Here is a 26,768-nt window from a genome sequence, read left to right on the forward strand (position 1 = left end):
AGGCTCCTCTGTCCATAGGGATTCTCCAGGCAAGAACACTGGAGTGGGTTGCCATGCCCTCCTCTTGTCATTCACATTTTCTACCCCAGGGCAGGTGGCAAGGGGATGACAGCTAGACTTGATGCGACATCCTTTGTGTCTTCCGCTGAAAAGTTCGTTGAGATATCCGAGTGAATTATGAGTCCAGGGCCCTCAGTGTATATTATTACATATGAGAACCACCATCAGACTATGGCAATTGGAGCTTCTCATGCTGGCCTGGAGGGGCGCTCTCGAGGGGCCCTCCTGATACAGGACGCTGTGAATCCAAGTGAAGTCTTTGTGACACAGAAGGAGAAGCATCAAGAGAGCTGGGTGCTGCATCCAGCTCTGCCACTGCTGCACTGAGGGGTCATCCACAGTCACAGAGACCCTTCATCTCTGCAATGAGAGCGGGGCTCTGGGGTCCAAGTCATGAGCAAGAAAAAGTATTTTTTTGGTGGTAGACTAGAAAAGGGTACTTGTTTACTGGGCTTCCCTGGTAGCTCAGCTGGTAAAGAATCCGCCTGCAATACAGGGTACCCGGGTTCCATCCCTGGGTCGGGAAGATCCACTGGAGAAGGGGTAGGCTACCAACTCCAGTATTCTTGGTCTTCCCTGGTGGCTCAGATGGGAAAGATGGTAAAGAATCCACCTGCAATGTGGGAGACCTGGGTTTGATCCCTAGGTTGGGAAGATCCCCCAGAGAAGGGAACGGCTGCCCACTCCAGTATTCTGGCCTGGAGAATTCCGTGGACTACATAGTCCACAGGGTCACAAAGAGTTGGACACGACTGAGCGACTTTCGCTTGTTTACTAGGGCTGCCCTAACACAGGACCACTGACTGGGTGGCTTCAACAGCAGACATTGATTGACCCACAGTTCTGAGGCCGGAAGTCTGAGATCAGGTGTCAGCAGGGTTGGACACCCTTCTGCAGGGTGTCCCATGCCTCTCTCCTGGTTCCTGGTAGCTTGCTGCCATTCTTGGTCTTCCTTGGCTTGTTGAAGTATCGCCCTAGTCTCTGCCTTCGTCTTCACGTGGTATTCTCCCCAAATGCATGTCTGTGTCCAAAGTTCCCTTTTCTTTATAAGGACACTGATCATACTGGATTAGGGGCCCACCCGACTCCAGGGTGACCTCATAATTTAGCTAATTACATCTCTAGTGGTCCAATTGCCAAGTAAGGTCACATTCTGAGATATTTGGAGTTAGGACTCCAGCATATGAATTTGCATGGGACACAATTCAACCTGAGGCACACTTCTCAAAATATTCCCCCAAAGGAAAAGTTCTAGTGTGATGGTTTTTGTCATCCCTAGAGGCAGGAAGGAGGTGGGCAGAAAGCTCTCCCTAAAGACCAGGAACATCTAATTGCTAGACATTACAAACGTGAAAAACAGCAAAGCAGTTTTTTAAAAAGAATGCCAAATATTGGCATTCTGAATGGCTCACGTCTTCCTAGGAGACCCCCCTAAGGGACTCAATGCTCTTGGCTCCTCTCCCTACATAAGTGCCAAGGGCCCCACCCACACAGGACTGGGAGGACAATGATACCAGTGGGAAGTGTCCCAAGGAAGGAGTCAGGTCCCTGATAGGGTCCAGCAGGAAATGAGTCCTTGAGAGAACAGCCCAGGTAAGGGCAGGGAGGCAGGAGAAAAGAAAGTCAAGACCCTACATGGAGGGCTGGTGCCTTCGCCAACATACTAGAGAAACAGTTCCTAACCCAAACTGTCTGCATTCCCTCCACAGGGTGAGAAGGGGGCTGCAGGGTCCCCCGGGCCACTCGGCCTCTTGGGGCAGAAGGTGGGTAGCAACCAGCTCTGAATGGTGGGCTCTGTGTAGAAGTTCAGCATCCATCCCCACCCACATTTCCCACCCTGCACATTCACACAGGCCCCAGCATTACAGGGGTCCCTCCCAGATTAGGGGAAAGCAGCCAGATTCTGTTTTGGGGGACAGAAGCATGGGGTACCACATGGGAGGTCCTGACTGTCCCCAAAAAGCCCCAAATTCAAAGAATTTATTAGCTATGACTTGGTCTGATTTCTCTGCACCCAGTCTGAAAGCATAGTCTATAGTACATGAGCTCCACAGATATTCCATTAAAAAAAAAAGAAGTCAAAGAAGTTTGGCTCTATACAATAGCCCCCTCAGAATTCTACTCAATACTCTGTAATGGCCTATATGGGAAAAGAATCTGAAAAAGAGTGGAGATATATATATATATATATATATATAATATATGTATGTATAACTGACTCACTTTACTGTATGCCTGAAACTAACACAAGTCAGCCATACACCAATAAAAATTTTTTTAATAAATAAAGCAGGCTCCTCAGAGAGTCATAAGCACCTTGGCCTGTCCAAGAGGCTCCTGACACCCTGTGGTGAAGGAGCCTGGATAGCTTCATTTCATTTTGCCTTTCCGACATTGTTTGGCCACCAGACCCCTTTTTGTCACATTCTGAATATTCCCAACCTGCTGAAGGAGTGTTTCCTAAAACACACTTTGAGAAACCTTGATCCTGGTTCTGATGGAGATCTTGTTCTAGCTTACACCTGTTCCACTTTAGTAACCAGTTCCATTCTCTCCTCAAATCCCATGGCCAGGCTTCTGAAAGCCTCTGGTCCCCAGCCATGCTGGAGCCCACCGTTCCCCAACATCCAGCATAGACCGAGGGGCAGTCTGCTGTCTTTAGTCCTTTGAACTATGAGGGGAGAAGAGACAGAGACCAACCACCTGCCTCAAAGTTAGTGATGGTAACTCTACCTTCCACCCCCAGGGAGAAAAAGGTGATGCTGGCAACTCCATTGAAGGAAGCAGAGGGGAGCCTGGACCCCCAGGGCTTCCTGGACCCCCAGGGCCAAAGGTGAGTCTTTCCCTTGGACTGGTGCTCAAGCCATGTGTTTGCCTGTGGTCCTTATCCCTAGTGCATTTGGGGGACTCTATATCCTGGGCACCTTGCCTTCTCTCCTCCTCTAAGTGTGTGGTTTTTCCAGTGGATTCTAGAAAGGTCCGAGCTCCTACTTCCAAGCAGTGACCTTGACCCTCCAAAAGAGATGCCCTCTCTGGGGCAGATGGAAGTAGGAGCCATTGACTCAAATGGCTGTGATGTAACTGAGTCAAGGACCAGTGGCTGCCAGGTCTTTGGATAATCAGAAAGGCCCATAGCCTGGACTCTGAATCAGCCACAGAGACTCCTGCCTCTCCCTGCTCCTCTGGTCCTAGGCCTCCTGGGGCCCCCTCCCCACATGCCCAGGCCCTTCCCACTCCCCTCTGTCTCCCAGGCAGGATCTGGTGAGTGTTCCAGGCTCCAAAGTGACCTGCCTCCTACAGCCAGAAGTTGATAAGGGTCCATAGTTAGGGGCCTCAACAAGCTGGACACGTGTGTGTTGACTAAGAACTGAGGAGGGCCTGGCAGCACAGAAGTGAGAGGAGGAAAGGAATAGGTCAGGAGGGCTGCTTGGAGGAGGTGGGCCTGGGCAGGGCCCAAGGGTGGGGAAGTCAGACAGGTCGAATAGGGGGAGTTAGTAGATATGAGCGGGCAAGAGATAGAGCCCAGATACACTTGCTACAACATGAATGGCCGGACCGTCTCTTGCCCCCTGCGTATCCTCATCCCATCTCTCTGCTGTTGCCTAGGGGGAGGCTGGAGCAGATGGCCCGCCAGGCCCCGCAGGAGAGCAAGGAGACAAGGTACAGAGGGCCCCGATCTAAGAGCTGCAGGATGAGGGTCAGCTTGGGAGCTCAGAGGGAGAGAGAGTCTTGGCCGTTCCCTGCCACTGGGCCCCCAGGCACAGGGCTGACTGTCACGACTCCGTCTCTCGTGGTCACCTTGGGCTTTGGGGAACTCCCTCTGAGATGGTGGCCAGGCACGGGCCAGGGATGAAACGCTGCGCCTGGGGAATGCAGTGCCCCAGAGGCCCTGCATCTACTATTTTCCAACCGCTGGTAAAGGTGGGGCTCCATTCTCTCCGGCTCCTGTGGACAGGTCAGCCTGGTGCTGCTGTGGGCACTGCAAGCCTGTGGGTGCGGGGAGGGGCCGGCTGCTACCTGGAGGTGACGCTCCCTGAGCGTCCCTGACCCACGGGAGGGTCAGCAGAAGTTGAGTTATATTAAAGGGTTTGTTTTCCCTTTATTTTTACTTTCTGGCTTCATTTTTAAAGCTGTGTTCAGGGTTCACATTTTCCCAGATCAAGTGTGGAACTCTGCTTTGCTTTTCACAATTTATACCACCTTTCGTTTATTCCCCACGGTTCTGTCCTGTTTCCAACAAGTACAAATCCTCCCTCACCCAACCTGCTGCAGGAGGCAGGGTGTTTCTAATCCCTCACCCTGGCCCCCCGTGTTCCCTCCCACAGTTTGGGTCTTCCACCAGCAGATAGGAACCCCCGGGGCTCTCCAAGGTGATTGGCGACCACCCAGGCAGTTGGCACAAAGTTTCTGAACCTTTGCTCCTTGAGCAGGATGAGAACAGAGGGGCAGAGGGTCTGATCTCTGCTCCCAAGGAGGTGGCTGACTTAGGGGACTGAGGAGATGTGGACAGACAAACAAGGATAGAATCACCAACAGCTCACGCGGGACAGAAAGAAGACCTTCCAGTGTGAAGCTGGAGGGAGCTCAGAGGGAGAGGGGCATGCGGGCTGGCAGAGGCGCTTCCCGAGGGGTGGATCCTGCATGAGATGGAGCCCTGCGCCCTCCTGGCCTGCCCTGAGCTGAGCCTCCTGGCCCCTCCAGGGCCCCAACACACAGACCATCTGGGGACATCAGATTCTTTGTACCTGCCTTATGCCTATTTCACTCTAATTTTGTCCTGCAACAGGGGGAGCCTGGAGCACCTGGAGATCAGGGACCTACTGGCCCCAAGGTACGTGCATCTCTCATCCAGAGAATCAGGGCAGCACATCTCAGCTCCCTGGGGTCACGGCGTGAAGTGGCTCATCTGGGGCTCTCCAGGAAGAGCAGTCTGGCCCCAGACAGGTTGTCTGGCTAGGATGTCTGACATTGCAGCCGCAATCAGACTCAGCGTCCCCCAGGTCTGTCTAGTCCAGGGCTCTCCGTTGGTTCTGGATTCCCTGAGCATCCCCTGAGCGTGTCTGGAGCCCCGGTAGCCACCGCCAGCTGCACTGGACCCACCTGTGGAGCCAGCGTTGGCTCTGATCCCATTTGTAGGAGCAGGAGGTGCCTGTCCTGAGGTCCCCGCTCACCCAGGCCCTGGGTACAGCTATCGTTTGTCTCCTAGGGCTCCAAGGGAGAACCTGGGAAAGGAGAGATGGTGGACTACAACGGGAACATCAACGAGGCTCTCCAGGTGAGTGAGACCGCCCAGAGACAGTTGGACCAGTGATTAAGACTCCATGCTTCTACTGCAGGGAGCCTGGGTTCAATTCTTGGTTGGGGAACTAAGATCCCTCATGCTATAAATTTTTTTTTTAAAAAGCGGGGTGTTACTGACATCTGGGGCTGGTTCATCTTGGTTGTGAGAAGACTGACCCGTGTGCCGGAGGATGTCCAGCAGCGTTCCTGGTCTCTACCCACTAGATCCCAGTAGATGGCACCTATGTCATTGCCTCCCAGCTATAAAAAACAAAGTATGTCTCTGCACACTGCTGGATGTCCCCAGGGGGACAAAGTCACCCCAGACTGAGAACTGCTCCTTTAAGGGAATCCTTGTACCTGTGTGAATCCATGTTCAAGGTGTACATTTTTTTTTTAATGCCAACAATTGTCCCTCTAATTTATTTTCAAGTAGATCCGTGTTTTGTTCTGCTGTGTTTAAAGGGAGGTACATCAGAGCCTTAAATCTGAGTCTTAGAAGAGGGGGAAGATGAAGGGAGGGTCCCGGTCAGTGATTAGAAGACATGGTTCTTTCTTCCCTCTCTGGTAAAGGGACAGTTTGCGGTCCCTTTAAGCATGTCTGAGTCTGTTGTAGACAGCATTTGGTGCTCGTGGGGTGTTCTCTGTCCAGTGATTATAAACCTCTGGGAGAGGTGAGGGTGGGGTGAGTCTGGGAGGCACAGAGTCCCCGAGAGGGTCTACCTCTGTGGTGCTCCTTCAAGGGGCTCAGCGCCCACACTTCCAGGACTGTTTTGAGGTACCCTCCAGGTGGCTCTTGATTTGCTCTTCAACTGATCACGTGGTGTTGATTTTTAGGAGATCCGGACACTGGCCTTGATGGTGAGTCCTCGTCCCTTGATTCCCTCCCCGGCCTGCCCCAGGTGCTGGACTGAGGGCTGGGGGTGGGCAAGCTGAAAGCCAAACCAGAAGGTTAGGGTAGACCCTGCTGTGCTGGGGCAGGAACTGGCCTGAGCCTGAGCAGGATCACAGCTGTCATCTGGAGTGGTTCTTCAACTCAGCAGGGCACTCCTGTCAAAGAATAAACGCTGGGTTCTCTCTGCAACGGCATCGAGAAAGTAGTGGTATGGAGGAAGATATTTCTGTTTCTCCTTTTACCCAAACTTTGACTAATAAAGTGTAATCCTAAGAAATCAGTAGCAATCCTCCACTTTTCCTGGAAATCAACTTCATTATTTGCATCTGGAAAACCAGTGTATTCTAAGCCTGGATCCTGCATGGGTGCCCAGCAGTGATAGGTCCTCAGTGAGTATCTGCAGTTAAAATGATCACCACCTGCTTTAACTTCCAAGTCAGAGAAAAGAGGAGAGATCAAGATGTTCTCAAACTACTCACATTTTATGTCATTCAATATTTTTTAGTGGCCATATGCTAGAGAACACACTTAGAGATGATGCAAATCCAGAATTAAGCACCAGTCATGATGCCTCAATCCCAGAGATTAGTATTAACCACATGGTTCTGAAATCAGTGGGCTTCATTTGGAAACATTAAAATGTATTATTTGAAATAGCTATTTGAAACAAAACTTTCATGGAAAAATTTCTTAATTTTTAAAATCAACCTTGAATTAACTGTACATACAACAAAATGTTCCCACTTTAGGTGTAGAATTTGTTGAGTTTTGACAAATGTATATAGTCTTGTATCCACCACCTCAATCACTCCAGAAAATTCCTTCCTGAGACTCAAGAGTCAATCCCACACTCACCCCCACTGATCTGCTTTCTATCACCCTAGCTTAGGTCTGTCTTCAGTTCTGGAGTTCCTTAAGAATGGAGTCAGTCAGTATGTCAGCATCTGCATCTGGCTTCTTTTGCTCTGCATCACGTGTCAGAGTCTCTTTCTTTTATGGCATGTCCTGTGCAGTGCTTGGCTCTTTTTCACTGCTGTATAGTATTCCACTGTGTGAATGTACCAGACATTCACCTGTTGATGGACATTTGGGTTGTTTCCCAGAGACATTTCTAAATCACTGTCAGGGAAGGTCAGATTTATCTTCTAGGAACTTCTAGGAACCAAGGAGCCCCCAGGGTGTAGAGGGAAGGGGAGGAAAAGGCTGATAGGTGTGACTCTAGGATCCCCAACCCTGTCTTTAGCCTAAACACACTCAGAGCTTACCTGCCTTACACTGTGGAGTCTTCTTGTTATTTTCTTTGAAAAAAAAACAAAAAGTGTTCCTAACGCTGATGAAATGTTTGGAAATAATCAGCCTCCACATACACCTCCCTGGAGACAGGCCATCCGTCCTCAGTCATAAAGTTCTCCCTCAGGTCTCTCTTTCCTTTCCTAGGGGCCCCCTGGTCTTCCTGGGCAGATCGGCCCACCCGGAGCTCCAGGGATCCCAGGCGAGAAGGTAACACTGTCTTGACAAGGCAGATGCAGACCCTGCAGAAGCCCTGCATGTGTCTCTGAGCACGGGACCCTTGGCTGCCCCCATCTGTATCCTTCTCATGTTCCCAGGGCCACCACCCCACTCCAGCCTGTAATTCTCCCCAAGCTCCAAGGCACCACCTGCCCACCATCCCTCCCACACCCTCAACTCTGCCGTTCTTCCCTCACTGTCTGGTCTCAGGCTCCTGTAACTCACAGGCCCCTCTGTTACAGTGAGGCCTGGGTCTAGACGAGCTCCCACCCTAGCTGGACCCACAGCAGGGACTCAACCCGCCATCACAGCAAGTAGCACTTAAGCCCCTCCCCAGTCTCACCCCTCCCTCCATTCCTGCTTCCTTTTATCCTCTGCCTTCATCCCTGTGGATTTTCTCAGAAAGCCACGCTCATTGTCCTTCTGTCCTCCACTCATGAGACCTTCTGCCCTAAAGTCCCTTCTTGTCTCCCCTACCTTTCAAAGTCCTCATGTTTCAATCCCACCTTGAAGGCTGCCACCTCCTCCCTGAAGCCTTACCTGATCTACCAGGAGGAATTCACTGCTCTTTCCTCTCAGCTTGCTTTGGTGGTACAGCTGGTTATTTGCTGTGCTGTGTTTAGTCACTCAGTCATGTCTGACTCTTTGTGACCCCACGGACTGTAGCCCTCCAGGCTCCTCTGTCCATAGGGATTCTCCAGGCAAGAATCCTGGAGTGGGTTGCCATGCCCTCTTCCAGGGCATCTTTCCAACCCAGGGATTGAACCCAGGTCTCCCACATAGCAGGCGGATTCTTTACCATCTGAGCCACGAGGGAAGCCCAAGAATACTGGAGTGGGTAGCCTCTCCCTTCTCCAGGGGATCTTCCCTGCCTAGGAATCAAACCGGGATCCACCGTTCATTAACCACAGGCCTTGGGCTCACAACTCTGCACTGGGGGACTCTCACTCACCTCTAAAACAGAGTCAGTGAAAGTACCTACCTTCTGCGTGAGTGCTGAGGACACCTGCCACACCAAGTGCCATATAAATAATGGTTACCGTTCTCCTCTGGTCCGAGAGTGACCTTGGCTTGTTCTGGCTGCAGGGGGAGATTGGACTGCCAGGCCCTCCCGGACTTGACGGGGAAAAGGTAAGCACACGCCCAGACAAACCTCTAAAGATAGTCTTTGCCCCGGGGGTGAGGGTGCAGAAGGCTCTGGAGGGAGCCCGGGTGCATACCTTGTGCGGAAGCGAGAAGAGGGGAGGGGGGCCCACCTGCAGAAGCCTCCCGAGCCCCAGTGCTGGCCCCAGGAGGAGCCAGGCAGACCCACGCTGCACAGGCTCTCTGCCCGGTCCAATAAAGCACCAAAGGGCCAAGTCCTTAGGGCCCCCCGCACCCCATTCTTTCATGTTCTTCCCCTCGATCCTCCATGGGTGTATCTAATACGTGTTGCTGATCTTTTCTCAAGGGACCTCGAGGCAAACCAGGAGATGTGGGCCCTCCTGGTCCCCAAGGCCCCCCAGGAAAGCCTGGGCCTGCAGGAATGAAGGGAGAAGATGGCCTCCCGGGGAGCCCAGGAGAGAAGGGGGAGAAAGGGGAGACGGGGCAGCCAGGACCACCGGTGAGTGCCAGGCCCACCTAGCGTGATACAGCTGTGTGCTGTGCCCGGTGCAGCTGGAAACCAGGGTCGGGAGCCAGGGACAGGGGCTCACCTGCTTCCTCCTCCAGCCTTACTCTATGAAAGCTAGTTTCCTGCCTCAAGAGACCTGGGTCCTGCTCTGTCATCTCCCATTCACAGGAAAGTCCCTGAGCCTGGCAGAGCCTCAGTTTCCTCGTCTGTAAAATGGGGATGATAATGCCGTCCCTGGATACCTCACTGGGTTGTTGGGAAGATAAAGTTGTGGGTGTAAAACTGTCTCTTGGGACAGCATACAGAAGCCCTAGACCCAGGAGAGGTACTAACAAGGGACCTTGCCCAGGCCAGCTGGGTTTGACCTAGGAACCTTCTTTGGGCCTCACGGCTTCCATCTGAGAAATGGACGGCACCCTAGACATCTGCTCTTGGGGAAGGGGGTCCCACATGCAGGCCGCAGCTGGTCCGCAGACCTCAGTGTGATGACCGAGCCCTTGGTTAACAGAGATCTTTGTCAATCCGTAGGGTCTAGACGGCCCAACTGGGGAGAAAGGAGAACCAGGTGACCCAGGGAGACCCGGCGCGACTGGACTTCCTGGCCCAATCGGGCTCCCAGGATTTATAGTAAGGCGAGAGGACAAGCATCACAGTAGTCAGCGGGCCTCTGCTGACGAGGGCAAGCAAGTCGGGTGCCCTGACTGCGGTCACCTGCCTAGCAGGCGCCTGGTGCGATGAGGCTGCCCTGACCTCATCTGCCGTCCCAGCCTGGGGGTGGGAGGGTCCTCTGGATGAGCAGCTGCTCCCTGAGGGGCAGATGGGTGTCAACAGGGGCTCCAGCTCCCTCCGCTCACAACATGGTGGCCTCCCTCTCCAGGGGCCTACAGAGTTCACAGGTGCCAGAACCTTGGACTTGGAGAAATTCCCCTCTTAGAGGTAGAAAGAACCTCAGAGGTCAACCAGTCCTACCTGTGACCCAGTGCAGGGGCCCTCGGAGGCCACTGACTGCCCACTCAGCTGGGACAGACGGGCAGCTGGTGGCCTCCTGCCGTGTCCCCTCCAAACTGGAGGGAGTGCTCCCTATGTGGCGTGAGGGTCCTCTATCAACACCCCGTGGGCCTGGCTCTGCTTCTGGAGCCATATCTGCTTTCGGTAGCTGCATAGCAAGTCATCACAAATTCAGCGGCTTAAAACAACACACATGTGTTATGGCAGTTCCATGGGTCAGGAGTCCCGGCATGGGGCCTCCGCCCAGCGCCTCTCGAGGCTGCAGTCAGGTTGCCATCAGCTGCATTCCCATTTAGCGCTGGGGTCCTCTTCCAAGCTTGCTGCTGTTGGCATAATCCAGTCCTTTCTATAGTAGGACTGAGTCCCTCAGCTCCTACAGGCCACCTATAGTTCGCGACCACACAGCCTTTCTCATAGTAGGCAGAGCACATTACAGTAGCTTGCTTCTTCAAGGCCAAGGCCAAGAGGAGCATCTCAGTGCACGCAAGAAAGACAGAGGTGTGTGTGTGCATGTGTGTGTGTGTGTGTGTGTGTGTGTGAGAGAGAGAGAGAGACATACTTGTAACACAGTCTTAACCTATCAGTTGTATAACATCTGTATAATTTGTACCTAAGCTTATAACATAATTACAAGAGAGACAGACCATCACCTTTGCCACAGGCCATATTCTGTTAGTTAGAAACAAGTCCCAGGTCTATGCTAGGGTCTCTACCCTACAGGATCCATGCAGAATATCAGCCTCTCCTCCCATGTGCTATTAATAGAACCTCAGATACAGGAAGCCAGTGATCACAGGCTCCCTGCCCTGGTCTTCATCTTCAGGCCAGTTACGCCCCCGTAGCTTCCCAGGCGATCCTTGCAGACATCTAGACATAGCCTAGTCCCGGTCTGGTTTGTCACAGATTTGAGGGTGTCTATCCCGGACTCCCCGGAGTGTTGGCATCCACGCCGTGTTGTTTTGTGTCCACAGGGAGAGAAAGGAGAACCAGGGGAGAAGGGTGACCCAGGAATGGAGGTAGGTTGTGCCTGCTCTGCGGCTTGTGTCATGGGGATTGTGACAGGGACCTCATCACACCACAGCCGCCAGTGGGCACAGCATTGCCGTGCTCCAGAATGAAATTCACAACTGCCTCGCACAGGAAGAGGGCAGGAAACAACATTTCCTGAGCACTTCAGGACCGTTGTTGTGAAGTTCGCTCCACTGATCAAGTCCCTCGGTGGCATTCACATGGCACCAGTCATGTTCCATTCCCAGTGCTAGAGCCTGCAGACAGGAAAAAACAGACCACTCCTGGGCAGCAAACAATCTCCACTTGTGGGCACTAGAATGGCAACAGCTCAGGGAGTCGGGTGAGCACCCCAGAGGATGGGTCATTGGAGCAGGGTCTGTAGGAGTTTGCCCAGAAGCTCCAGAGGTAGGGTTTCCAGAGAGAGACAGTATTCTTATGAGAGGTGTGGTGGTGAAGGGGAAAGGAGAGAACAGTGGAGTGAGAGGTAGTCAGGATGGAAGCCACCTTCTCATAAGACAGGAGGGGATCAGGCTCAAGGAAAGAGCCAGGAAAGCAAGAGAAATCAAGGATGCGTGAGGGAGACGCTATTTGTTGGGAGAGCCTGCGCCACCCCAACACCACCGCAGGGAGAGACCCCCAAAGAATCTCACCCCAACACCACCGCAGGGAGAGACCCCCAAAGAATCTCACCCCAACACCACTGCAGGGAGAGACCCCCAAAGAATCTCACCCCAACACCACTGCAGGGAGAGACCCCCAAAGAATCTCACCCCAACACCACCGCAGGGAGAGACCCCCAAAGAATCTCACCCCAACACCACTGCAGGGAGAGACCCCCAAAGAATCTCACCCCAACACCACCGCAGGGAGAGACCCCCAAAGAATCTCACCCCAACACCACCGCAGGGAGAGACCCCCAAAGAATCTCACCCCAACACCACTGCAGGGAGAGATCCCCAAAGAATCTCAGTCCCCGGAGAAGTCTCCTCAGTCACCCTTCAGTGTCCCCAAGCCCCGTCAGCATTTAGTAACCCAGACTTGATTATAGAACACGTGTGTTATTTATTTGGATAGCCTCCTAAGGAAATGCTCTGAAATTCAGGAAACGCATAATATGCAAAAATGTTCCTTCCAGATGTATTTAAAGTACAAATTGGAAACAGCCTGCATTTCTAACAAGGAGGAAATGATTAAATAACTTACCGCAACAATACTAATGGTAATAATAGTCCCCATGTTGGAGAGTTTTTCTTATGCCAAGCCCTGCTCCAAGCCCTGGCTAGTAGGAACTCATTTTTATTCCATTCGGTGAAGAGCACATCAACATGGAAAGGAGGTTTTTGGGGAACATGCAAAAATGAAAAAATGGGTTTTAAGTGAAAAAAAGAACCAAATTTTATACATATACATATACATATATATATATAATATCATCATAAGTATAGATACACATTCAAATACATTTTATGTATCAAGAAAGTATAGAAGGAAATAAAACAAAATATTAGCATTACTCAGAGATATTTAGGCTTTTTCCTTCTTTCAATTCTCTCTTTTTTTAATTAATTAATTTTTAAAATTTATTTATTTTTTAACTGAAGGATAATTGCTTTACAGAATTTTGTTGTTTTCTGTCAAACCTCAACATGAATCAGCCATAGGGAGACATTCTCTTTAGTTGCTATGTTAATGAATTTGTATTCCTTTAAAATTTTTAATATTTTAAATTCTCACATAGTAAAAGTGACTTTTCAGGGATGTGTGTAAGGGTCTCTGAATTTTAATATATTCATGATTTTTATAACCTCTACCCCCATCAGGATATATGATTTACTTGTTTATACTAAGAAAAAAAGTAGTAAACATTTTTTTTAAGAAGGTAGAGTTTGCAAAGATTGCATTCCCTACAAGGTGACTACAGTATTGCAGAGCTAAAAACTCCACGTGGCCAAGGACAATAGGAGTTCCCTGTCTGCCGAGTGCAACGGCTGCCTTTGTGGTCACCTGGCAGAGGGTCCCCATGTTGGCCTCACTCCAGGGGATTCTGTCCCTAGAAAGGTGAAGAGCCCAAGGAGAGTCCAGAAGCTGAAGTAGGGGGGCCCACTCAGAAAAGAGCAGACAGGTCTCCTCCCAGCTCTTGGGTAACTGACTGTGGACAAATGGATGTCCATCTTCACCGGAGACAGAATCTACCCTTCACAGCATCCTCCTCTGAGAGGAAGACCTCCCAGGGTTCCTTCATCTTCACTGTCCAGTCCAAATCTCTTCTACTTTAACCTACCTTCAAAGGAAATGGAGACCCATATTCCCCCTCCTGTTACCACCCTGGGGAGCTTGAGGAATAGTCTTGAGATGCATCTCAGTCTCCTTCCATTCCAGATAACCAATCTGTTTCTTTAAGCTAAAGGTCTCAAACCCAAATGCCAGCCAGGACCAAGCATGCAACAAATGAATGCAAAAGGTCTGGGTTCAAAACAATAGAGAGGGACTTCTGTGGGGTTGCAGTGGTTAAGACTCTGCACTTGCAGTTTGGGGGGACACAGGTGTACTTCCTAGTCAGGGAGCTAAGATCCCACATGCTGCGTGGCACAGCCAAAAAAAAAATAAATAACAGCAAAAAACAATAGGGAGTGGTGAGGACTAGGGTAAACCAAAGAACTGAAGCCCCACCAAGCGGGGAAAGCTCTCCTCGAGCTTCAGGTAATTGTTGCCAGGCAAGAACAAGAACAGGTTCAACAGTACGTGAACCGTGAACTTCCAAATGTTCAAGCTCGTTTTAGAAAAGGCAGAGAAACCAGAGATCAAATTGCCAACATCCGTTAGATTATTGAAAAAGCAAGAGAGTTCCAGAAAAACATCTATTTCTGCTTTATTGACTATGCCAAAGCCTTTGACTGTGTGGATCACCACAAACTGTGGAAAATTCTGAAAGAGATGGGCATACCAGACCACCTGACCTGCCTCTTGAGAAATCTGTATGTAGGGCAGGAAGCAACAGTTAGAACTGGACATGAAACAACAGATTGGTTCCAAATAGGGAAAGGAGTACGTCAAGGCTATATGTTGTCACCCTGCTTAAACTTATATGCAGAGTACATCATGAGAAACGCTGGGCTGAAGGAAGCACAAGCTGGAATCAAGATTGCCGGGAGAAATATCAATAACCTCAGATATGCAGATGACGCCACCCTTATGGCAGAAAATGAAGGACTAAAGATCCTCTTGATGAAAATGAAAGAGGAGAGTGAAAAAGTTGGCTTAAAGCTCAACATTCAGAAAACTAAGATCATGGCATCCAGTCCCATCACTTCATGGCAAATAGATGGGGAAACAGTGGAAACAGTGGCAGACTTTATTTTCTTGGGCTCCAAAATAACTGCAGATGGTGACTGCAGCCATGAAATTAAAAGACGCTTACTTCTTGGAAGAAAAGTTATGGTCAACCTAGCATATTAACAAGCAAAGATATTACTTTGCCAACAAAGGTCCGTCTAGTCAAGGCTATGGTTTTTCCAGTAGCCATGTATGGATGTGAGAGTTGGACTATAAAGAAAGCTGAGCACTGAAGAATTGGTGCTTTTGAACTGTGGTGTTGGAGAAGACTCTTGAGAGTCCCTTGGATTGCAAGGAGATCCAACCAGTCCATCCTAAAGGAAATCAGTCCTGAATGTTCATTGGAAGGACTGATGTTGAAGCTGAAACTCCAATACTTTGGCCACCTGATGCAAAGAGCTGACTCATTTGAAAAGACCCTGATGCTGGGAAAGATTGAAGGCGGGAGGAGAAAGGGATGGCAGAGGATGAGATGGTTGGATGGCATCACTGACTCAATGGAAATGAGTTTGAGTAAACTTCGGGAGTTGGTGATAGACAGGGAGGCCTGGTGCGCTGCTGTCATGGGGTAGCAAAGAATTGGACATGACTGAGCGACTGAACTGAACTGAACTGAAGAACAAGAGCCTGGGGCTGCCAGATTTTCTGGGTTTTCAAAAACATCTAGAAGAATAGACATTTTGAGGCATTAGGCTTTTTCTCAACATTGTGTAGGGAAATGAGTTTTTATGAGTTTCTGACCTGTTCTAAGCCTTCGTTTGGGAGACCGTATACTGGCGGTTCTGTCTTCCCCCTTGCAACTCCAGCCGGACCCCAGACTATGGCAAAAGGCAGGGCCACTGAGAGTATAACAGGGGGTGGGCTAATCATTTCCCTTTGGCTTCTAGGTTCCTGGGCCACCAGGGCCAGAGGGGCCTCCTGGACCTCCGGTAAGTTTAGAGGGCTTGTCTGTGTTTCAGTCCACTGTGACTAGGCCCCTAACGTGCCCTCTCCATGGCAGTCACTGGGCTTAGCCTCAGCCTTAGGTCAACTATCATCTATTTCCACGGAGGGATTTTCACATCCACATGCGCCCTCCATGCTCCTCTTCCCTCCCACCTTAAACAGGCATCATCTCTGTGACACCAAGGAGCGTGGGCATTGCCTGGTTTCCTGGAAAGAGTTGACAAGCTTGACAGCCCCTAGGTCTGGTCATGGGGTCTGGTCCTTCCTCACAAAAGTCAGAGTCACTCTGTTCCTTTGCTATCAGACTTCTGTTCTTCTCCTTCTTCTGTTCTGACTAACCAGCCAGCAGGATTAAAATAGAAAGTGACCCGTTTAAAACTGACTCCACTAGGTTGGCCCTTCCATATTTACATGTGATAAGGCACCTTTAAAGGGACCCCTCTGCATTATACCTAGAGGATCCCTAAGCCTCCCCCCTGGACCAATAGATGCTGGTCCCTGCCTCTGTGGGGTTCACAGTCCCCATGAGGATGGGTCACCCCATTGCCACTGGAACAAGTAGTAGCAGTAGCAATAATGGCAGTCGCCAACATTTATTTAAACTTCCTATGTGCCTGATACTATGCTAAGCACATTGCACATATCAATTTATTTCACTTTTGCTGGGTTCTCTCTGAATCTTCCTTTCATGACACTTAGTATTCTCTCATGAGTCAACTGTGGGGGCCACGGAGAGATTCTCAGTTAGTACCTGACTGGGGAAGCCTGGCTCAGGCCTCACTCCAGAAATCCCCAGCAGACCACCTTTAGCATTCCCTTCTATCTACCCCAGGCGGGGATCCCAGGCCAGGCTCTACACCCTAAGCCCTTGCCCTTTTGTGGTCCAACTTGTGGACAATGAGAGTGACTTAACCAGAAACGCAGTTCTGAGGTGCCTTGTTTTGATTCCAAATGCAGGGGCTCCAAGGCGTTCCTGGACCAAAGGTAAGAGGAGGTCACGTGGCAGGTGCTGGGTGAGGGAGTGGAGGAAGGACCCCTGTCAGTGAGGACAGAAAAGAGAGAAAGTGCTTCAGAGGCAGACCAGCTGACCCCTTCCCTAGATGGAATTATGTGACACTTTAGCCAGTGGGGTAGAATTAGGACAGAATAAAGTCCTGTGGTCCCATTAATATCCATCACTGATGCTGGACAGGCTTTGGATTTAGAATTTTCCCATCCATCAATTGACCCTACAGAGTGACAGGTTAGATTCTTAGCAAATGATGAGATCCTTTTTCCATGTAACCTACCCCAGACCCTTCACTCACCCTGAAGTATAGGTGGGAGACAGAGGGTGGCCGAGCATGGGACCCCTTCCGGGGACCAAGCCCACTGGACTCTGGCCTAGGATTCTCCCAACTCCCTCCCTCAACATCTCAAATGGATACAAGAGGCTGCAAGCCACTGGCATGGGAAAGCCTGTGTCTCCTGCACTGACATTCTCCGGGGGACAGTTTCTTTCCCTGATTAGTTTGGGAGACTCAGAGATCCAGTGGCGGCATTTCAAGCATTTGCCAGCCAGGATCCCCAGCGTCCCAGTTTTTCTGCTATGCAAATAGTCGTCTATGCCAATGCCTGACCTGGAACTCATGGGGGTTTGTCTCCTCTCTTGCCATCTCCTTTCCCTTTGGGGACCTCAAAGTTACTACAGAGACACAAGGGACTCTAACATGAGCGGAGCCAGGCTAAGAATTCAGTGATTCCTGGAGTCCCCAGCCAGCCACCCCTGGATGAGCCACCTCTTCCTCCTCCCTCCTCTGTCTGCCCCCCTCCCCACCACCCACCCCTGTCTCCAGGACCCCAAGAGTGCAAGGGTGAGTTGTCTGGGCCATGCTCTTCTGTGATCTCACCCATCTCCCTTCCCTACAGGGGGAAGCAGGACTAGACGGAGCAAAAGGAGAAAAGGGCGTCCAGGGAGAAAAAGGAGACCGAGGTCCTCTGGGATTACCCGTAAGTATCATGGACCCTGCACACTGGTGTGAGGAGCCCAGCCTAGTGGTCCTGAGGAGGTGCTGAGCAGGGCCCCAGGAAGGACCACTGGAAAACTCAAGGTTCAAAAGTTGTGAGCACCCCAGAACTCCGTGGGGTTTTGCTTTCCCACCTGGATTAGACCGTGGTCTCGAACTCTCTTGCTGAGGGCCTCCTCTGGGCTGGCCCTGGCCTAGGTTCTGGAGGAATGTGGATTTGAATAAGTCCCCACCCCCACCCCAAGGAGTACCCAGCTGGAGAACCAGAGGAGGCCCAAGAACAGCCTTATTGTGCTCAGTCCTAATTGTGCTCATTTGAGGCAATAAAAATCTCCCTTTACTGGGGCCGAGCTTAGAGGACTTGAGAGCACTGGGACAGTGGAGTGTTCTCTCTCTCTCTCCTACTTTCCCAGGCAGACTCCAGGAGAGCCCCTGCTCTCTGCTCTTAAGCACTGGCCATAGCAAAAAGCTTGCAAAAAGTCAGATCTTCCTGTCCCAGCAGGCTAAGGCCACTCACGTCTCGGTTCCCTGGATCTCTGATCTCAGCTAAAGGCCCCAGGTCAGGGTGGGGGCTGCTTGGCAGGCCTCTGCATCTCCAGATGTGGGGCCTGGGCTCGTGAATTCCTATGCCCCAAGCTCCAGTGGGAACCCCGCTGGGCTGGTCACTGCCTCACCTGTCTCCAGGGAAACGCATGTCACCACCCTCCCCAGAGCCCTGGGCTCCACTCTCCCTCACACCCCAGTGAGGTTGACTCGCTTTGTTTGTTTTTTCAAGATATGGAAGGAAACTTTAGGATTCCCTGTAAACATTTTATTAACGGGTCAGGAGAAAAAAGTGAGTCACTTGAATTCACAGGTGAAGTCAATGGCCCAGCTGGGCCAGAAGCTGAGCCTCCACTGAGGCCACAGCCTTGCAAAGAGAGCTTTTCCCAGCTACTGGGGCTTCCTCTGTCCCGAGCACAAGGCCAGCTCCCACTCTAGGAAACCATAGAAAAGCAGGGGAACAATAGGAAGCCCAGTTGCCCCAGCTTGGCAGGGCTAGAAGGTCTGGTTAATGTAATCACAGCGACCAAGCAGCAAGAGCAAAAGGTATGATTACACCTCATTACTGCATCAAATGTGGGAATAGTTAAGGAGCTGATTTTGCCTGACAGACTATAGTAACTGATGACTTTAGCAGACACTTTTCCTGTGTCTTAAGCTGTATCAGAATGATTAAGTGTTTTTTACCATTAGAGAGCCTTCCAGTCCCCCACTCAACCACAAACCTCTCCTTGTTCACCTTCATGGCCCCCATGACCCTAGTAAACATTGGGGAATTCAGTCAGAGGTTGACATGAAGACCAAACAGGTAATGTAAACAAAGAAAGCGCCAGACAAAAGACAAAATATCCAACTGTCTTTAATTTTTCAGCTTTTGATAGAGACAAGGGAACAGAGAAGTACTTTTGCTGGCTTAGGAAAACAACAGAGCAAACAATATTCATAAAAGACAACTAACATGGACTTCAGAGGGACAGTAAGGAGTAGTGGGGACTATGGTTCACTGGAGACCGTGTGTCTCTTCTTAAAGAGCCCACTCCCTGCTCAATTCAGCTGACTTGCCTTAGGGGAGTGAGGGTCCAGTATTTCTGCATACTCTAACTTTTCTAAGGAAGCTAGACATCTGGCATTTGATGGAATATCTCATTTTCTAATATTAAGTCAAAATTATTTGCAATACTACAATCCATATAAAATATGTTAGTGGTCCACATACGGTCCCAAAACCTCCAGTTCATGCCCTCTGGTCCAGACCGCTCAAAATAACTCGGCATTAATACTCCATAGACAGATTTCCCTGGTCTTACAGTGGATAAGAATCCGCCTGCCAGTCAGTGCAGGGGACACAGGTTCAATCCCTGGTCTCAGAAGCTTCCACATGCCTCAGAGCATGCACCACAACTATTGAGCCTGTGCTCTGGAGCTTGGGAACTGCAACTGCTGAGCCCACATGCCTCAACTACTGAAGCCTGTGAGCCTAGACCCCAGGCTCTTCAACAAGAAGCCACCACAATGAGAAGCCCATGCACCATACTCTTCATTCTACATAATGAAGAATAGCCCCTGCTCACCAGACCTAGAGGAAGCCCACATGCAGCAAAAAATAATAAATAAATAAATTATGTATATATATATACACATATTAAAATACTGCATAGACAAAGTATATGGATGTTTAGCTCAAGTTCTATTTTTAGGCTTCACCCCAGTGTTTTAGTTCATATAGCAGCAACCTGTGTTTCCAGGCACATCCTATTGAGTTCTTCCTATTTACCCTGAAGAAGAGATTCTCTATGCAGGCTGTACACTGGAATCACTTGGAGTTTTCAAGTGTGCTATTTCCCAGGACTCCCTCTTGGAGACTCTGTTTGAATTGGGCTGGGGTGGGCCCAGGCATCTGTATTATTTAACATCACCCCCAGGAGATTCTGACATGGTAGCTGGGGTTGAGAACCACAACTTTCTAGGCCATAAGCAAGATCAGTCCCAGGATTATGTGGTCCTAGGACTGAGAAGCAAGGCCCTGTGAAAAAGTGAAAGTGTTAGTTGCTCAGTCATGTCTGACTCTTTGTGACCCCATGGACTGTAGCCCACCAGGCTCCTCTGTCCATGGAATACTTGAGGCAAGAATGCTGGAGTGGGTAGCCATTCCCTTCTCCAGGGGATCTTCCCGACCCAGGGATTGAACCTGGTATCCCGCTCTGCAGGCAGATTCTTTACCATCTGAGCCACTAGGGAAGCCCCCTGACTAAGAAGCAACACCCTGAAGGATCCTACTACCTGATATCCTTTCCCCAGGATGAAACGGCTCCCTTCCCCCCTCTTTCCTGGGGGTATTCCCCCACCTTTAAAATCCTGAGGCCTAGGCTCATTTCTGAGGCTCAGTTGGAAGCCACTTTCCAGAACTCAGTCTTCACTAGCCTAGAGTGTCCTAGCTACTCTCTCCCTGGTTGTCGTGTCAGCATCATCAGCTCTCCTAGGTGGGCTGAAGGAGCAGCATCGTAGCCCAGCACAGGAGCAAGAGCTCTAATTCCCACTCTACTATCACTGGATGCTGCCTAGTGAGTGGGTCTTAATAGCATCCTGACTGCCAGCCAGTTTATTCCAAGGAGAAAATGGCCTTAGCCCTCTGTCCTAGGAGCAGTCAGCTGCTCCTAAAGCCTTTTTCTATAGAAGAGGCCCTGTCTGGGATAACATGAATGGGCTGAGTTTGTGTTAAGCTTTGCCAACTGTAAAGTGCCAGAGAAATGTCAGGCAACATGAATATTATCATTCAAGGCCCAACTCCTCCCACCTAGCTGAAGCTGAAGTAGGCCAGCATCTACTGGATGTTGTAATTCAATGTTGAGCCTCCTGGGGTCCCCCAGTGTGGACTCACATCAACAGGTATGCAGAGGAGGCTGGGAAGACCATCCTTACCTGGGCCCCACCTGCCACGTCTTCCCCCAAGTAAGACTGGTCGTAAAGGATGCACTAGCTCTGGTTCAGACACCTCTCCATGAGTTTACCTTCTGTATCTCTTTCCCTGGAGCACTGCAACCTCCTTGGAGAGAGGTTTCTGAGAGAGGATGAAAGGAGAGAGGGAAGCAGCGGGCACATAGGATGGGGATGGCCATCGGCACTTATCTCCATCCAGCTTGCTCAGCAGTTGGCCACACTGCACTCAGTGTCTCCATGTTTTTGTTGGTTTTCATGTGAATACATTACCTGTCCTCCCAAGCTTATTTCTCCCATTTTGTTTGATGACCAGCATTTATGTCTGTCCAGAGTCACTGCTTCACTCACCTCTCCCCTCCCTGGCCCCTTTTTCTCCCTCCCGTTCCTCCCTTCCCCTTCTTCTGGTCAAACTGTTCCCTTTGTCCAGGGAGCTTCAGGTTTGGACGGCAGGCCTGGGCCACCGGTGAGTGTCACTTCTCCATTACCCCTCCACCCACCCCACCCCACCCCACCCCACTCCTGGCCTATAAGCCCTTTCATCTGTCCTGCTGTGGCCTCGTTTTTTTCCGTAAATCATGGCTTATCCCACCACCGACACCAGAAAGTGCAATCTGTGCTCGTTTCAGAAGTGCTTATTCAGGCCTCTTGACCAAAGACAATAGGCCTTCATCTCCATTTCCCTGTTCATAGTATGCACACAGGGTCCTCAAATCTGAGTTTCAAGACCACTGGATGTGGGGTGGGAGGCTGCTCCAGTAGCTAAGAATCTATTCCTAAAGGAATGCTGAGTTCAGCCTGGGACTCAAGCTCTGGGGGTTTGGGCCATGACTCACCCCCACCAAACACAACGGTGTCTGTGTGTGCCCGTCATGCTGTGCTGTCTTCATACTGTGAGCTCTGTCCATCTCCTGTCTGCCCACAAGGGCTTTCTCGTCCTGTGCAGCCACCAGTCTGGTATGTATGTGGGTGAGGCCAGCACTGATGGGTGAGGGTGGGTGTGGCATAGAGGAGCACATAGGCAAGTCCCAGCTTAGTGTTCGGAGAGCATTTTACATCCACACCTTTCACCACATCTGCCTTACACCACAGTCCCTTTCTCTTTATCCTCCTTGCACCTAGCACACCTTTCCCAGGTGGCCAGTCTGAGCTAGAGGGATTATCTGTGGCTGAAATCAGAGAAACCATGATTTCCTCTCAACTACTTATTCCATTCACATTGGACAGAGGGGAGCAGTGCATATGTATACATTTATATTTTCTGTCCCCTTTGAACCTGAAGGTTTTTTCTCATCAAATCAATAACAGAAAGTTAAAGGAAAATGTTTACTTGCCAATACTAACATTTATTGGGCACTTCCTAGGTGTCAGGCCCAGAATCAAATGCATGCCATGTTTTCATCCATTCTAACCTGGCAGCAGTCTGGGAGGCAGACACTCCTGTTCTCATTCCCATTTTACAGGTGGGAAAACAGATCCTTAGGGAAACCAAGAAATTTCTCCAATATCAGTTTATAGGCCTTCGAGGAAGGAGTTGAAGCTGACCAGTGACTTCAGAGTGCTATTCTGACACTCCGTCACAAATGTCCACAGCTTCTGCTCCTCCCTCAAAGGGGCCACCACGAACATCTTATGGCTCTTTTCTTTTTTTTCCACATAAAGTAAATCAGCCCTTCCTCACTTGCTCCCCCCCACCCCCGCCACCTGTCACAGCTACATCCCAGCACCACCGGGAACCGCCCATAGGCCCAGGCCCAGTCCTCATGTCCTGAGCAAGAAATACAATCACTGAGGCTGAGCAATAGGAAGCTCTGAATTATAGGTTTCACCTAGCAGGGCTGTAAATTAGGAACCTAGAGAAGATGTCTAATTATGCCCTAGCAAACCCCACTCTGTTTCTAAGCAACACAGCGCTGATCCCTCCAGCTGCCCCGTGGGGCTGCAGCCCTGAGTCAGGGGTACGTAGGGCACACCTCCACGGCAGGCCAGCGTCAGCAGACATCCACTAATCTCTCCAATCCAGCCTGTCCCTCAGGGCCTGGGATGGGGACAGAAGGCCCAGCCTGAGGCTGAAGGCCAGGGCCTGCAGTGGGGGCGGGGTGGGGGTGGACGATGGCTGAATGACCCTCCCACGCCTGCCTCTGTGTGTGCGTCTGCATCGGTCTCTGTGGCATGAAGACCCTCCCGCTGCATGTGGAGCTGCGTCAGCAAAGGGGTTCCAGCCCCAGCCTCCTCACCCCTGGGATGGCGTCAACTCCCTCCCGAGTGCTTCTGGGAGCAAACTAAGCAACCGTTCTCCTGCCGTTTTCAGCCTTGGCAAGCTTGGTTGTGAAGCGAAAGGGTTTCCTTCCTCAAATCTGGCTCTGAGGCAGGGGGGAGAGCTTTCTCCCCGAGGCCCCCAAAACCAAACAGGAACGCAGCCCAGTCCAGTGACCGCTCTGCACGAGCCGGGCCTCGCCAACCCTGAAAACTGGGCCTCTGGACCTTGCTCATCTCCAGGCATCGGGCGGGGATCCCGGGCTCCCCTCGGCGTCAGGGCCCTCACCTCCACGTTCTCTCACCTCCCCAGGGTACTCCAGGACCAATCGGAGTTCCAGGCCCAGCAGGACCAAAGGGAGAGAGGGTGAGTGCAAAGCGAGCCGGGAGCCCGGACCACCAGGACCAGGGGCCCCTCTGCCCCTCCTCTGCCTCAGGTCCTCAGTCCTGGTTCCTGCGACCCACAGGGCCACCGTGTCAGCCCAGCCATCTCAGCCCCCATCTGTTCCTCCTAGACCCTGCCAGCGCCTGATGCACATCTTCTCTTGATGATCCTCCCAGCCTGTGGGGGTGCAGCAAGCCTGGGGTGCTCATTTTTTTTCTGGCCGTGCCACTCAGCTTGTGGCATCTTAGTTTCCCAACCAGGGATCAAACCCATGCCCTCTACAGTAGAAACTCTGAGTCCTAACTACTGTCCCTGCCAGGGAATTCCCGTGGGTGCTCATTTTGTAACTACAAGTGGACAGAGACTTGGAGAGCCTCCTCCCTTCAGTTTCTGGTCACTTGGCTTCAGTCACAGGTAACTGGCAAGGCCCCAGACCCTGCTGTCACTGGACACACCTGACCTCTGCAGTGATTTAGGGAAACAGCACAGAACATAGTACCAGATGGTGTTAGAAATCCTGGAGGCGTCAAGAAGCCAGGAGACCTGTGCATCAGACTGGCTCTCATGGGTCACTCTCCCCCATCCAGTGTGGTGGGCTTGTGCAGGGGTTGGAGGAGGAAAGCTCCCCATTCCAGCTCCTCCCAGCCAGGCCTGGTTTCCACATTCTCGGGGCCTGGCATCACTGCAGGGCTGGCATGGGCACTGGAGCCCTGAGTGGGCATCTGCGGGGCTCTCCGCCTGTAAGAGCTGTTAGCCCACCCTGCTGACTCTGCCCACCGGAGAGGCTTTTGTCTCTTTAGCTCTCAGACCACACAACTGGGGGGCGGCGGGGAGGGAGCTTCAGGAGAGAGATGTGGGCTCTGCAGCCATTTGGGGAGCCAGGGTGGCTGCTCTGAGGGTGACACCTGCAGCTTCAGAGAGAAAGCAGAGCTCTCTTTCTCTCCCTGTTGCCCCCCTCCTTCTCTCTCCCTGTCTCCCGTTCCATGCCCATGTCCTGCTCCTTGTTCTCCTCCCCTGTGGCTCCCCCTGGCCAGCCGGTACCCCCACCCCAACAAACACACACTGTCCACGGAGGCCAGGATCTGTGGAAGAAGGCTGAGAGGAGCTCCCAAGCCCCCTCCTCAGGGCACGTAGTCCATGCAGTCATCCCACCCTCTACCCAGCCCTTACTTCCTGGGAGCCTCTTTGAAGAGACTGGAGAGGTTGCCCAGGTTTCGTATGAAAATAGAAAATGGCTTTTGGAAGGTTGTTACCCCGTCAGGGAAGGTTCATGTGTTCTTTCTCTGGTTTCAGGGCAGCAAAGGCGACCCTGGGATGACAGGACCAACGGGAGCAGCTGGGCTTCCTGTAAGTCTCATGGGATCAGAGGCTCCACCCACCCGGGTCCCCCACCACAGAAGCACTGTCAAAACAGAATATCCAGGGCCAGGAGCAAAAATTCTAGGGCCAAGCGAGGAGAATTCTCATCTCTGTGACAGACGAAGCAGCCAGCTGCCACCAACCCAGTCTCTAGAACTCCCCTGCTGGGCTCTGCTCCAGGCAAACCCTGGAGCACACGGCCCCTAATAGGGAACCAGGTCCTCAGCAGTGTGGACCATCTGACTCACATGGCTGATCCCCTTCCCTGGAGGCCTCTGTGTTCGATGCAGTGAGGGTCTCACAGGTGACTGTGCCGTGGCCCCTGCCCTCACGGAGGGACAGAGCCATGTCCAGATCACTAGACGGCAGGGAGATGTCTCCCAAGACAGGCAGCTTCCCAGGGGGCTGGCTTCCCATTTGCAACGGACTTCTCTTTGCTGGTTTATAAAAGTCGGCTGCCTGCGACAGGCAGGACTTTGGTTTCCCACCCACTTGAAGGTTGTACACTGATTGGGTTCCATGCTCGGCAGTGCTTCAGCACCTCCAGCCAATCTTTGCTTTACATCCCTCTCCAGCGGAAGGCAAGGGGGAAAAGAATTGAAAGCAGAGTCTTGTAGAGAGGCTTAGTCACAGCAGCATCATTTGCAATAACTAAAAATGTGAAGCAACCAAAGTGTCTGTAGATACATGAATGAATAATCAAAATGTGGTATATATGTGCAATGGCATGTTTTCCAGTCTTAGGAAGGAAACTCTGACATGCTACACTACAGTGAACCTTGGGGACATTTAAGTGAGATAAGCCGGTCACAGAAAGACAAATACTGTATGACTTCCCTTATATGAGGTATTTATAGTAGTCAAAACCATAGTGACAGAAAGTAGAACACTAAGTGAAAGGTGGAATGAGTAGTTACTATCTAATAATAGAGCTTTAGTTTTGCAAAGTAAAAAGAGTTTTGAAGATGTAAAGTAGTGATAGTTACACAAAAATATGAGTGTACTTAATACCACTGAACTGAATGCTGAAAAATGGTTGAGAAGGTAAATTTTGTGTATATTGTGCTGTGTGCTAAGTCACTTCAGTCACGGCCAATTCTGTGCAACCCCATGGACTGTAGTGCGCCAGGCTCCTCTGTCCACGGGATTCTCCAGGCATGAACACTGGAGTGGGCTGCCATGCCGTCCTCCAGGGGATCTTCCCGACCCAGGGATCGAACCCACATCTCTTCTGTCTCCTGCATTGAAACCTAGGTTCTTTAACAGTAGCGCCATAGTTTACCACAATTAAAAAAATTGAAGGAAAAAATAATAAAGAGAGCAGCTTGCACCTTGAAAAGAGGGGCTCAGGAGCTTTGGAGTCATTTTTCTAGCAAGAGGCAGGTGGGATCTAGGAACTCAAATCGGGTCGGTACTCTAACAACCCAGAGGGATGGGATGGGGTGGGAAGTGGGAGGGAGGTTTAAGAGGGAGGGGACATATGTATACCCATGGCTGATTCATACTGATGGATGGCAGGAACCAACACAATTATAGTAAAGTAATTATCCTCGAATTAAAAAAAAAAAAAAAAGAGGCAGGCGGGAAAGCCATGTAAACACCTGCCTATCCAGGAGCGGTCTTTGCTCCCAG

The 26,768-nt window shown here is 51.0% G+C and overlaps 1 protein-coding gene across 3 annotated transcripts in view; it reads left to right on the plus strand.

Annotated features, from left to right (window-relative positions):
- Nucleotides 1-26,768, plus strand: part of COL13A1 (collagen type XIII alpha 1 chain) — a 150,495-nt gene that overhangs the window by 110,891 nt on the left and 12,836 nt on the right. For all 3 annotated transcript variants that reach the window (XM_061161702.1, XM_061161703.1, XM_061161704.1), the window contains 16 exons: nucleotides 1,770-1,823; nucleotides 2,807-2,893; nucleotides 3,667-3,720; nucleotides 4,847-4,891; nucleotides 5,267-5,335; nucleotides 6,178-6,201; nucleotides 7,673-7,735; nucleotides 8,831-8,875; nucleotides 9,195-9,347; nucleotides 9,885-9,983; nucleotides 11,336-11,380; nucleotides 15,596-15,637; nucleotides 16,611-16,637; nucleotides 17,562-17,642; nucleotides 23,706-23,759; nucleotides 25,071-25,124. In XM_061161702.1, coding sequence (XP_061017685.1) covers nucleotides 1,770-1,823; nucleotides 2,807-2,893; nucleotides 3,667-3,720; nucleotides 4,847-4,891; nucleotides 5,267-5,335; nucleotides 6,178-6,201; nucleotides 7,673-7,735; nucleotides 8,831-8,875; nucleotides 9,195-9,347; nucleotides 9,885-9,983; nucleotides 11,336-11,380; nucleotides 15,596-15,637; nucleotides 16,611-16,637; nucleotides 17,562-17,642; nucleotides 23,706-23,759; nucleotides 25,071-25,124 — 996 coding nt within the window. The remainder of the gene's footprint in view (nucleotides 1-1,769; nucleotides 1,824-2,806; nucleotides 2,894-3,666; nucleotides 3,721-4,846; nucleotides 4,892-5,266; nucleotides 5,336-6,177; nucleotides 6,202-7,672; nucleotides 7,736-8,830; nucleotides 8,876-9,194; nucleotides 9,348-9,884; nucleotides 9,984-11,335; nucleotides 11,381-15,595; nucleotides 15,638-16,610; nucleotides 16,638-17,561; nucleotides 17,643-23,705; nucleotides 23,760-25,070; nucleotides 25,125-26,768) is intronic.

The sequence above is a fragment of the Dama dama genome, chromosome 15 (genome assembly GCF_033118175.1).
Source record: "Dama dama isolate Ldn47 chromosome 15, ASM3311817v1, whole genome shotgun sequence".
Classification (NCBI taxonomy): Eukaryota; Metazoa; Chordata; class Mammalia; order Artiodactyla; family Cervidae; genus Dama; species Dama dama.